The sequence below is a fragment of the Chanodichthys erythropterus genome, chromosome 16, assembly GCF_024489055.1.
Source record: "Chanodichthys erythropterus isolate Z2021 chromosome 16, ASM2448905v1, whole genome shotgun sequence".
Lineage (NCBI taxonomy): Eukaryota > Metazoa > Chordata > Actinopteri > Cypriniformes > Xenocyprididae > Chanodichthys > Chanodichthys erythropterus.
In genome coordinates, this window is record NC_090236.1 from 23,464,269 (window position 1) to 23,477,311 (window position 13,043).

Sequence of the window (13,043 nt, forward strand, 5' to 3'; positions counted from 1 at the left end):
TACTTTTCCTGAAATCTTACCCTCTTCTGTTGAGGGTCTGTCGTATTTACGGATCAAGAATAGAAGAGGGATATGACAGATAAAACGAATTAAGCTTATGACTAAAAATTGCCTGAAACTCTAGTGGATGCCAGCCGTAAAGTGTTATGGCTATCAAAACGTTATATTAAATAGTTACAACATCATGAGATAAACTAAAAACGAATTGGTCTGCAGCAGGAGAGACAAGCTTATATTCCACTTGAGCTTCCAACTTGAGCCAACATTAAATTGATCTTTAATTTCTGAGGAGTGCTGCTTGCCTATGCAAAACTCACTGCCACAATGCAAGGATGTTGCGGCCTGTTGCCAGTGCTGTGCTATGCGGTTATTAAGGTGTAATGAGAGGCTTTTAAACATGTTGCTATGTGGTTGCTAGGGTATTTTTAGTAGTTACCAAAAATTGCCTGAAACCTAGAAAGAGAGCCAAGTTAAAAGAGCCAAAGTTTAATATAAGCCTGATTGCTAAAAAAGTAGCATCACACCACTTCTCAAAAAGCTGCACGATTTAATATACCACACAGAGTTACTGCTTGTTTAGTTAAATACTTGGATTAGGAATTTGAATAAAAACACCACTCAATAATGAACAAAAAGCTTTACCTTGCCACAAGCCCGACAGTGATGTCTTCTTTTAGTGAAAGTGAACTTGACCTCGCACTTCATGCAAATGGGTGCTTGAGAGTCAGGAACCCAAACAGGAGCCACTTCCCCCAAGGAGCTGAAGGGTTTCTTAGAGAAGGCTCCCTGCTGGCCTGCCTGGAGATCATTGTCTGGACTCTCAGATGGGATGAGTAAGCCTGAAGAGCCATCTCCCTGCTCTCCATTCATTCGAACAACCCCAGACTCGGTTATTCCACAAGATGTCTCAAGGACTCCTGTCATACTCTGTGGCTCCAGGTTCTTGTTCTTGCCAGTAGAGCCAAATTCATTCTTAACTTGGCTCGAGAGAGGCTGGGGAATCTGCAGCTTCAGACTGACAGGCTGTTTTGGGCGGGCACCACCATAGGGAACGCTGACAGGCTGTAGTCTGCTGTTGTTGAGTTTGCCAGTTCTGCCAGATTCCAGTCCTCGAACTGGATCACAACACTCTTGTTTGCTCTCCTCCATTTCTTTTTCTTCCATCACAGAGTCCTCCTTTGAAGGGACTGCTGGCTGGCTGTGTGCATCTCCATCAAGATCCACAATCAGACCATTGGACAGGGACTTCTCCGCCCCTGATGATTCAGAGGCTCCGTGAATCCCTTTGTGGTCATTCTCTAGCGTTTTCTCTTTCTCTTCCTGATCTAACGCCCAGGTATTTTTCCCTATACTTTCATTCTCGACCAGTCCACCATTCTGAAAGACACCCTCATGATTCTCCCTCTCAAAATCCAGTTCTCCATCACCATTCACTGATTTGTGCAATACTGCTTCCCCTTTCTGGGGATTACTTCCTTCTGGAAATACCAGATTACAGTCCCTCATTCTGACCTCATGGACAGGTGAACCACCTTCAGGCTTGATTGCCTGTATCTTAACACCGTTCTTTAAAACAGGTGACCTATTCCCAGGTTCATCATGACCAGCACCACTTCCTCCCTCATCGGTACCATTCCGCTCCATCTTAAGCTCACAATTGTCCTTAACACTTTGCTGATCTGTAACAGCTTGACTTGTCTCATCTTCATTGGCTAGAAGGACATCAGACTGGCCGCTATGTCCAGGACTAGCTGGATAGCCGTTTTCCAGCACCACGCTGCTGGAGGCCGGCAAGTCTGCCAACTGCCCATCAGTGCTCACCAGCTTGCCAATGTTGGGCTGGGGCAGAGGGGGACTATGAACATCTGCCGGCCGTTCTTCACTCCTGCCCTCTGGCTGTTGCCCCAGCCCCTGTTTCCCCTCTAACCTGGTGACCTCAGCCAAAGAGGGGCCATCTGACATCTGGGCATCCAGAAGAGGCTTGAAGCTGATAGGGCTGTCCCTTGGGCTGAGGTCAGAGTGGGTCAGTGCTGGATTCAGGGAAAGGAGGTGTGATGGCGGGGCCAGAATCTGAGTCCACTTGGCATCCGAGAGAGTCGGCGTGTCCGTTTCATCTAAAAGGGTGAAAAAAAGAAAAAAAAAAGAGCTCATTAGCTTCCTTTTTGAGAAGATCGAAACAAACAGAAGATAAATTGAGAAATGAGGTCAGGCTAGATTGGAAAATGTTGAGGAAGTGGGCCAATCTGGTCATTGCCTTGGGATCCATCTGTCAAACTGACACATCAATGCTTTGGAATGTGGGCAGGCATTCCCTTTCTCTTACATACATCCAAGCGTGATCAAGCAGACACAAACTCACACTGCTCTCCCTCTCTATTCAGCTTTCTTCTGGGGCCGTTTAATAGTTTTAAGTCTCCTTTCACCCCCATTAATCTGTCAAGATTAGTGTCTGAGAGGGGATGTACATTCATTCCACAGTTCAATGGCGTCACTAAGAGGGTGGCTGTGTGTGAGGCAAGTCTGTGTAGCTTTTAATGTTCTTTGTGACAAACAGGACAAAGCAATCAATAAATTCCAAAGTCAATTTTATGTGGCTGTGCACCAGGATCTGTTGTCCACATATCCCAAAATCGTGATCAAAATTATACTAATTACAATTTCCTGCTATAATTCAAAATGCACATACAACCTTTAACCTTGTAAATTACATGTGCTTGACTGTGTGACACCAATTAAACAGTGTTCAGGAAAATCAGGGAGAGGCAGAAGTCCTGAGGGGAAATGCTAATTCAATTGACCCCATTTACACCACAGACTGTTGCCACCAGCACAGCTACCTGCTTGTGCTAGCCATGCTGTGGGCAGCTCGACTCAAGAGACAGTGCCAAACATTTGTTCTATTTATATCAGCACCTGTGTTACTCTGCGTTCAGTTCATTGTACTCTAATTCACCTGACCAAGTGGGTTATCTGAAGACATGTAAACGTGCTGAGACTTTGAATATCTTTTGTTCTGTTTTACAGCCTCAGAACATCTATGACTGTCAGAGCTAGTGCTTTATTCTTTCAAAGTTTTGCAAGTTAGCAGTTCTCTTACCTTCATTCTGTTCAAATTCATCCAGCACCTTGTCCAGGTTAAAGGCCTCAGCCTGGAAGTAATTCTCCATGGGTCAAGAAACTCCACCCTGCCAAGTGATGTGTGAACCTGAAAGGGAAGTTGCCTTTTTCATAAGCACATAAATACAATACTTTCCACATGCACAGGAACACAGACTGCTGACAAATTAAAACCTTATACAAGTACAGTGAACTGTGAAAATCTTCTAGAGTCTGCTTGCATATCAGAATCAATAAAAAGTAATATATTGTGATGCTTAGGACCAATGTTCCCTGTAAGCTGTGCACGTGCACGGCCACGGCCACGCAGAAAAAAATATTTTCCGTGCAGAGAAAAGACATGAAAACCATGTGTGGGGAAATCCATTTGATTGTAGTAGTTTAAATGAGAAACAATTACAGTGCTTGGACAACTGCTATAGAGTTATTGTTGCTATAGAGTTAGAACCGGTGAATGTGGTTTATAGGTTTCATAGAAAGAACGACTGAGCGCGTGTGAGCTGGCTGGCCCTGAGCCAAATCAGTCACGGTAAGAATACTGTCATGTTTGCAGACTAAATACCTCAATATGAGAGGCAACGCGAAACAAAAAGAAATGTGAAATAAAACGTCATGTTTTAATGAAAAGTGGTGGAAATAACGGATGATGGGCACATAATGCTAACAAAACTCTTTATAATCAAACACCCACCACAGGTGTAGCTTGCAAACTCAAAATACATCAGTGATATACCTCCGTTTAAATAGTTTTTTGTGTGTGGTTGATGTTTAGATAACTATAAAAGAGTTAACGTTCACTTTTTCTTAAAAATATTTAGCTATCAGATCTGTTTAAATGCTTCAGTTTGTTTTCACTTTATAATATATTAAAACAAATGGAAGCATTTAAACTGATATAATACTGTATATCAGTTTAAATACTTAAATATTATATTATATTTTATTATATTATAATGTAAGCCTAATAAAAAAATTTATCTCACAAGGGGATTGTTTAGGGCTCCTTGCCACGAAAAATCTTGAAACCTCCTGGTATATAAAATCTGGGAAATTCATAAGCAATAAACATGTAACTTTGATGGTTTAACATTGTTTGTTGCTAATAATTGACTGTACAAAAACACATTATGTTACAAATAGGGCTGGGCGATATATCGAATGCTTTTGTCACGCGCATTTCGTCAGTAAAGCCGGTTCCCTGATTGCCGCTAAATCGCCATCACCTGCTTTCAAATGAAGCGGCATTTAATAGACAGAGCCGTAGTTCACTGATAAGCCACGCAATATCGCGTTCAATATCGATGGCGATTCATATCACAAGAGTTAGTTGCTGTGCACATCAAATGATAGCAGAGAGGAGTGGGTGTATAAAAATGTGTTTTTTGAAAAAAATTAATCTTTATTAAACATTAATTTGAACCAATCAGTAAACTCAGATCACATACAAGAAATATACATGATTAATAATTTTCACCTGCCCAGAGGTCCTCTTCAGTAACTGCAGGTCAATCTGCACAAAGGCTCCTGATAGAGCCCTTGTCTCATCCAGTCTCACACACATTGGACAGCCAAACCTGAAACAGAACAGGATGATAAGATTTCACTAAAGACATACAAACTCTACTGGTTTGAATTATCCCTGTCATGTCTGATTCAGCCTTATGCTAAATGGATGCCTCATGTTAATACCCTTGAGGTCCAAATAAAACCAAAATCTTCCAGTTAACCTGCTATCATTAAAATTTGAGCAATTCCACTTCCAGTAACTTGCTGAGCTTTGAAGATGGACAAAGTTGTGGCTGCCTCTGTTACATTGGAGGATAGGTTGTCACTGCCAAAGTGGGTAACGGTGTGGGCCGGTCTCACATAAGAATGAGTGTGCTGCAGAGGGTTCTGAAAGTAGCAGACTAGACACATTTTATGCTTAGTTAAAAATGCATGCTTTGCCACACTGTCAGCACAAAGCTAAGACGACAGGGTAGAGGGGAATAAGAAACACAGTCATGCAAACCGCTTAAGTGAGGTTGGGGAACAGGACCCCTGATTACGCATTTGCTCTCTTTTCCGCTGTGTGTTAGAATTAACATCTGATATCCCTTTAGACCAGAAAACATTATTAAAGTAAATGGTAATAAAGAGGGAATGAACTATAAAAGAAAGAAAAAAAATACACTATACAACAATTCTTTTGGCTACAAGCATTAGTTAAGGTCCTTGAATATGCCTGACTGAATGTGCAGATGCACTCTCCTACAAAATCATCCCAATCATTCTAAAATTAGTTCTTTCCAATTACAGCTATTCAAATCAACTGCTGAAATTGTTTAATATATATATATATATATATATATATATATATATATATATATATATATATATATATATATATATATATATATATATATATATATATATCAGTGCTTCCCACACATAGACTTTACTTGGGCAGGCTTGCCCACGTATAATAACGGCCACCCAAGTATATTTGGAGACACATTTTTGCTTTTATTCTTTTTATCCTCTTATACTTTTATATCCGCGCAAGATAATGAAATCATCCGCAATCGAATAGCTAGTCGTTTCGTACCTGCTAGTTATGTGTGCATCAGAACTGTTTACTCCCGCTGACATTCCCACGGGCGCTGCATTTTGCGAAGTCACAAGGCGCAACAGCGCTTCAGACTCTATGTTCAGACTCCTTCAAAGTGATTCACAATCAGTGAAAAGCGCAGAATTATGCAAAGTGATTGCTAATGAACTCAAGTTGATGAATTATTACAATGTCTACTTCATGGCCTTTATATAAAATGTTTTATACGGTTGTAAGAATCTGAAGGATCAGCCTGCAATAGTACAGACATTTCAAAATAAGAGTCCCGGTGTATTTCGGGGTTGTTTATAATTAAAAGTCAGTAGTCAAAAGTCAAAGTAATTAAAAGTTTTTTCTTTTTCGTTTGGGCATTATTGGTATTTTGATTACACAATAAATTGTATTTAATTTGATTTCCATTTAATTCATAGTAAATTATTGTAGTCTCCCCCACAGGAAGAAAAAACAAAGAACATTATTTGACACCTATATTATTCATTTTATAAATTTTACTAGTAAAATCTGTGTCCCATTCACTGAGAGAGACACTATATGACAGCAAGGAGAACATAGGAAAAGGAGAACCATTTAAATGCTGCAATTTTGCATAATTTACAATGCATAATAATGCATAATATTAGTATGTAATTAAATGTAATAGTATACTATGTAATTAAACTTAATTTCAATAAATAAAAATACTGTTAAAAAAAACAAACAAAAAAAACAACCACGCATTATTTGTTTGTCACATGTAGTAGACCATTAGGATAATAGGAGGAATTTTCGCCCAGCTACCACAGCAAGTATATTTCAAACCTGTGGGAAGCACTAATATATATATATATATATGGACCTTAAGCACAGATCCTTTATACTGTTACACATGCATTTTCTTTCTCAACTGTTGTTAACATTCACTTAAACATAACTTTCTGTGTTTACCTGAATTCTCACCAAGACCTGCATTTTGACATTATTTTGTGTGTATTTGCTGTTTAAGTGCAGTAAGCAGCGAAAAAGACTCAATTTATCACTGAGGCGGCTTTATGCACGTGCACTTCGAGTGTAAGCACAAAATCTGAGTGAATGAGTAAAATTATGCACAATACGCACAATCCAACGAGAAACAAACAACCGGAGCAAAACCAGTGAGTGAGGGGAGGCGGGTTTGTGTGTCAACACTCGCTGTCGGAGAGATGAAAGAGCGAAAGTGCAGCTGCTATTGTGTATCTATTCATCGGATAATAAGTATCGGAAGCATTTCAGATATTTCAGGATTGATTTCTTTTGAAAAAAAAAATAATTTTTGACAACACTACATTTCACTTAGTTTATTAATTCAGATGCCTTTTTAAAAGACCACAATTGCAAAAATGTGTATATGTAAAATTCAACCCGCCGAAAGAGGCTAGTAAGAGTGACTGCGTTACACACCACTGCTGAAATCCACACTCATTTGATTTGGAGGGTTAGCGGATGTTTAATGTCAAGCCCTGCATATAGCAGGAAAAACAAAATATCGCAATGTCAGTTTTTTCCAATATCATGCAACCCTAATTCTTGCTCATATAATATTGCTTATTTATGGCCAAAAAAAAAAAAGGTCAGAAGAATGGCTCATAGGTGGTTCTGATCATAAAGATTACATCTATCCTACATCTGACATCACTATCACACAAGTAGAATGAAGGACCACAACTAAATCTCATGGCTGAAAAATAGCAATTATCACTCTGAAAATATACCAACTGTCCAGCTATGGGCTGATGGAAGCAACTGTTGCACAAAAGCTCCTGATCTAACAAAGTAAGTTTGAGCGAGGATGTGAAGGGTTACGGAGTTTACAATCACATTCTGTTTATACTGTACCAAAAAATCAAGTTCACTGCCAACATGAATGTCTTGTGGGACTGTCCCTGTAATTAGAGTGTTGGAAGGTGCTTTGTCATTTAGTAGCTACATGATCACATGTTACAAGAAAATATTTTTTTTCTTAGTATAAGAAAAAAAACATGATCTGTTCAATTGTGTTACTTTAGAAGAACCTTTCAATTTTATATATTTTGGGACATGTAGAAACTTGCAAGATATCACACAATATTTTAAAGCCAGCTAACCAAACTCTTTGCATCAGGAGTAAAATCCCCAAAGCCTCAACAGCCAACTGAATGGGTTGTGATTACAAATGCAAGTCTTTAATTACAATCCACAATCGTTGCTATAGATGACTGGCAGCGCAGCAACAAACCCATAAAGTTTCCATTAAACTGCACTGTGACTCCACCCAATCTGAAATACAAAAAGCTTTGTTTTCGCACAGCTAACAAGGAGCACTGCATAATCCACTATAGACTTAATGTATAGTGCATAGTTAAACTTTGCTTGTTTAAATTGCTTTTTAAAGCAACTATAAACACAAAATGTTTAGGAGACAAGCTGGTTGCGACTAGTGAAACCAGGGACCATGTCTGATTAAGATTTAATTACTTTGTAGATTCTCTGAATAATACATGCACAGTCAGTTTCAACAAAGGTGCTGTATTTTTACACCTGTAAACCTATGAGTAATACGGTTTAACATCCAGACATTTGAAAGCAATTTGTAATCCTTTTGGGATTGCCAAGAAGTGGAAAATTTGAGGAATATTTGGCTCCACTGAACTAACATATTCATTTAGACCAGAGGTAAACATTGTGTTTTTGTAAACAGGTAGAGATTCACATCAAGAAAAAAGGAGTGACAGGCAAACAGAATATAGTGACTGTGCGTAATCACATAATCACCTCATTTTATTTCAGCCAATGTGTTGTTACATAACAAACCTGTTGGGAAAGAGACACAACATATGCCACACCTTCTTACACAGTTTTGTAGATCTGCTATAAAAAAATAAAATTAAAAAAGTTGTTCTTCATGTCTTATGGCTTTTTCTTAATGTTCCTGACTTAATCCTATAAAGCCTGACATAAGAAATAATAGTAAGAAAAATTATTGAAGGATTATTGAGAAAAGTTATTTAAACTTTAGATAAAATATATTTTTTAAATCCATTAAAAAGTTGCATACGAGTTTTATTTTTTGTATAATTTTTTTATACTTCAGGCATTTGTGGCTCATATAGTAGAGATGCACGATTGTATATAAATTGAGAATCACAATTTTTATTTTTTTTTTTTTATTTTTTTTACAGAGATCACGATTCTCCCATGATTCTGAATAAACAACTAAACAAAATAGCGTAATTTACTTTAAGTTCTGACAGAATGTTATTTGCATTACATAAAGACTTCAATGTTACATAAATACTTCACTTGTTTCATTACTGAATGAATCAAGGTTTTTGAAGGATCTCTTGGCTAAACAATTCAATGACAAATACTTTTAACAGTTGCTTGTCGCCACCTACTGGTGAAATGATGTAATTGACTCCATCGTTATAAGTGTCAAGTTACTTTCATTGGTGTTTATTTCCGAACTATAAACTTCTATTCCAGTACTTCTGTGATAATTTGAATTATAACACCGTTATAATGATACTCTGTGATTGAAAAGACTGTTTGTGAAGCTGTTTCATACCAATAAAAGAGAACTCAATTCGGCACTTGCACGCTGTTTTCTGTGCAGGGCACATCCAGAGCATGTGCACAAAAAGACGCCTCTCATATAGTGCACGAATACTGTACTGAGTTCTCTCTCACATCTTCTTCAAAATATCCTCATAAACAGTCAGTTATGTCTTAAGTGAACGTAAACAGTTGAGAAAGAAAACGCATGTGTAACAATTTTGGATCCGTGCATAGGTCTAAGTGACAGCTGGCTAATAAACCCACTGTTGTCTGTGTCATTAATGTTAATCAAAGAATAAAAGAAAGAAAATCACTTACTGATCTTGACTGAATAACGGATATGGCTGGGCGATAAAACGATAATAATTATCGCAATATAATTTTCCTCGATACAACTATAACAGAAGTATAATAAATGTTCGCTATAAAGTTTATGCAGCAAAAGCGGAATGAAACAACACTACTCGTTTGAACACAGACCATTTATCCACTCGGTTCAAATGGCAGCACAGCACAAGCTTATTATAGCAAATGCATTTACTCACTGATCAGTCTAGATCATGTGACCACTAAACAGCGCTGTGAGATCCAGTAAGAAGCACTTGAATCCAACTAAGAATACGAATGTCTTAATGATTAAAACTAGTTTAAACCAGATGAAACATCACTGACATTCTTAACAGCACTTACAAACACAAGAAACACTGTGCCATGAGTGACCCAGTTAGACTTTTCAATCTACAAATCACCATCATTTATGGATTTACTACAGGAACACTAACATTGTACAACCGCCCACCGGGAAAACTCCCGATGCTTCTGACAGCCAGACCACCCCTGATCTGCACCATGGTTTTGTGGCAGAAATATTCAAATCAAATTTTATTATATTATTAATGTAGACATGTATTAAAGGAGTAGTGGAATAATATAATGTATTAAGTATTATTTCTTATTAAGCTATAGCATTTGTTTCTATAGTAAAAACGTATTTAGGCTACTGTTTTTTTAATAAATACCATAGAAACCATATAGACCTATAACTATACTAGTAAGATGCTATATGCGTGCATGGTTTTACCTATGATTATCATGATCTAAAAAGTATGATACTATGGATGACCAATGGTTCATTTAAATAAAAGTAGAGTCCTAAATGAAAGTCAGAATATTTGAATTTTACCCTATGTTGTTTCAGTTTTTGTGTTAATGTTTTTGTTAATAAACAAATTTACATCTACATCCCAACGCAAGCTACTGCTACTGTCAACACAAGCTACGGTCAAATGTGAATTTCTGAGACAAAACACATAATATTATTAATATTGCAGCCTGCACTGCAAACAGTGTCGAAGACGCACATCATTAAAGTCAGGCAACACAAACTATCATCCGTTAGAAGAACATGCAGAAACTAAGACATTCATTTTTCTATTAGGATATTTCTTTTGTTAAGGAAAAAAAAGTTAATTCATGCATATTTTGATGTAGAAAAATATTTTATTATAATATTCTACCTCAGATTTGTGAGATGTTCACCTTTTTGGCAAGTGTTTTTCATGTTCTGACAAAAAAAAAAGTAGTTTAAAACCACAATTAACTGTCTGGCTCATACAACTTTCACTCGGGAGCAAAAAGCATTTGCCTTTAAAGTTTTTGACATTTATCGTGATAATTATTAATATTGACAGATGTGAAAAATTTTATTGTAATAATTTGGCTATATCACCCAGACCTAATAAAAAGAAAACTATGCAGCGTTATTTTATAATTGATTTTAATTTCTGAACTTTGTTCAGTTGTATTTATTTGTGCTACTGCTGATTTTCTTATTTGTTCTTATTGTTTACTGGCTGTATACTTTTCTTTAATAATGTTTGAAATTTATATTAGTCTGGTTTATTAGTTAGTTGTTATTTAGGTTACTGGTTTTTGTTCATGGTATTCAGCTGCAACAGAATGCTTTGCAAAAAGACACACAACAAATGTGTTTGATATCAAAATGTTTGTTTGTATAATTAATGGGGTTTTTTTTGTTTTTTTTAACCATATTGGAACCAGTATTGCTAAAATTAAAACAATACCCAAAACTACTCACAACCCGTCTGCGGTCGATATGTGCCCTTGATGTGGACTTATGTCGACCGAGCCTAAAAGGTAGTATTTTACTTGCCACAAAAGTATGAACAATCAGAGGGCAAAAGGCTTGTTTTCAACAGGTTTTTCAGCAATGTTTGGACTTATGTTAAGAATTTAGAGGCCTTAGAAATTCACATCTCAATACTCAAATACACTTCTCAGATACTGTAGGCTTCATAGAGTTAAACATGTAATATATAACCACATTCCTACAATGGCTTCATGTGATCATTATCGGCACTCCCTGTATTCCCAAGAAAAACTATCCTCACATGCAAACGCCTAAATTTTAATAATGTCATGTGACCAGTTCAGTTTGGACTTAACTTTTGCAAGACTCTGGAATGTTGAGATATTTCACTGTACATTTTATTTTAATAGTCTTTCTTCCTGTTATTGTTCATTTTGCAAAGCATCTTTCTGCAGCACACTGTGCCGCTAAGACTGTTGACGGGAAGCTCAGTTTGATTGCTTCCGCACTCCAGGAATGCTTTCGCTGTCACTTTCTTGCTACTGCCTGGATAAACTTTAAGGCCTGCTGTGGCATTTCACCCGAGCTTTGCATATAAGTCATCCTGAACATAAAGCCGCATAAAGTAAAGAAAAAAACAGAGATGCTCCAGAAGCTAGGTAGAACTAGAGCTCACAGCTGCCATAGTGTCTCTCGCAATTTGAACATCACAGTAAACATTTCTATTACAAGATTTTACTTTCATCTACTCTCACAGAAGAATGAAAATAGCACAAGGAACTAGCCTTTGTTCCAGCATCAGTGTCATATTTAAAAGAAAGAGCATTAGAAGCAGCTCAGATGTCTTGGACAGCAGGGCCAACCTCAGAGAAATCTGTTGCTGAAGGAAGCGAGAATCTGTCAACCTGTCACTGGGTTCACTGGATTAAAAAAGCTTCCACTGCATCATTTCCTCTTTTCCCAAATTAATCTCAAACAAGTGCCTTAAATCACACATTAGAAAGCTGAATGAGTAACTTTAACTTCTGCATTTCAAGTGTTGATTCACTCTGACAACAAGTACCAAACCCTTGATGACTATATACTCATGCCCTATCACGAAAAATCTAGTCTAATCTCCATATAAACATTTTTAATATATTTTTTGTAATGTGACTTGCATTTAAATAATAATAATAATAATACAATTAATATAATGGGTTCTTAACAGTTGGTCATGATAAACTATATTCCCAACTCCATCCCAAGCTTTCAATGAACCCTGTGGTTGTACTACAAAAAGTTAGCACTTCATAAAAACTTTTTAATATTTTAACTGCTAACCAGTTAAGTATTATATATTAAGTATCAGCGAGGACTTGTATTAGGAGCATATTCAAAAGTTAGAGTTTGTTGAAGTTCATTCTGCAGTCTCTAAAGACGCTATTACCGTTAGCTAAATAACATTAGCCTGTCAAACAACCCGCTCTACTGCATGTTTACTAACCTGATTAACGTTACCAGCTATTTTTACACGCTTCACAAAGCAGTCAGAAGCTAATCTTAGTGATTTAAATGTGAACACACAAGATAAAAATGTGCGAGCCTAAATTAATCTTTGGCAAAAAAGAAAAAGGTCAGTTTACCGCTCGCAAATGATCTGTCTTCAATCTCTTA

At 37.1% G+C, this 13,043-nt stretch overlaps 1 protein-coding gene across 2 annotated transcripts in view; it reads right to left on the bottom strand.

Annotated features, from left to right (window-relative positions):
- The window catches only part of zfyve9a (zinc finger, FYVE domain containing 9a), a 29,503-nt gene that overhangs the window by 16,037 nt on the left and 423 nt on the right, over positions 1-13,043 (bottom strand). For both annotated transcript variants that reach the window (XM_067364117.1, XM_067364116.1), the window contains exons 2-4: positions 4,592-4,691; positions 3,098-3,205; positions 643-2,114 (exon numbers count right to left, since the gene is read on the bottom strand). In XM_067364117.1, the coding sequence (XP_067220218.1) occupies positions 643-2,114; positions 3,098-3,167 (1,542 nt within the window). In that variant the 5' untranslated portion in view covers positions 3,168-3,205; positions 4,592-4,691. The remainder of the gene's footprint in view (positions 1-642; positions 2,115-3,097; positions 3,206-4,591; positions 4,692-13,043) is intronic.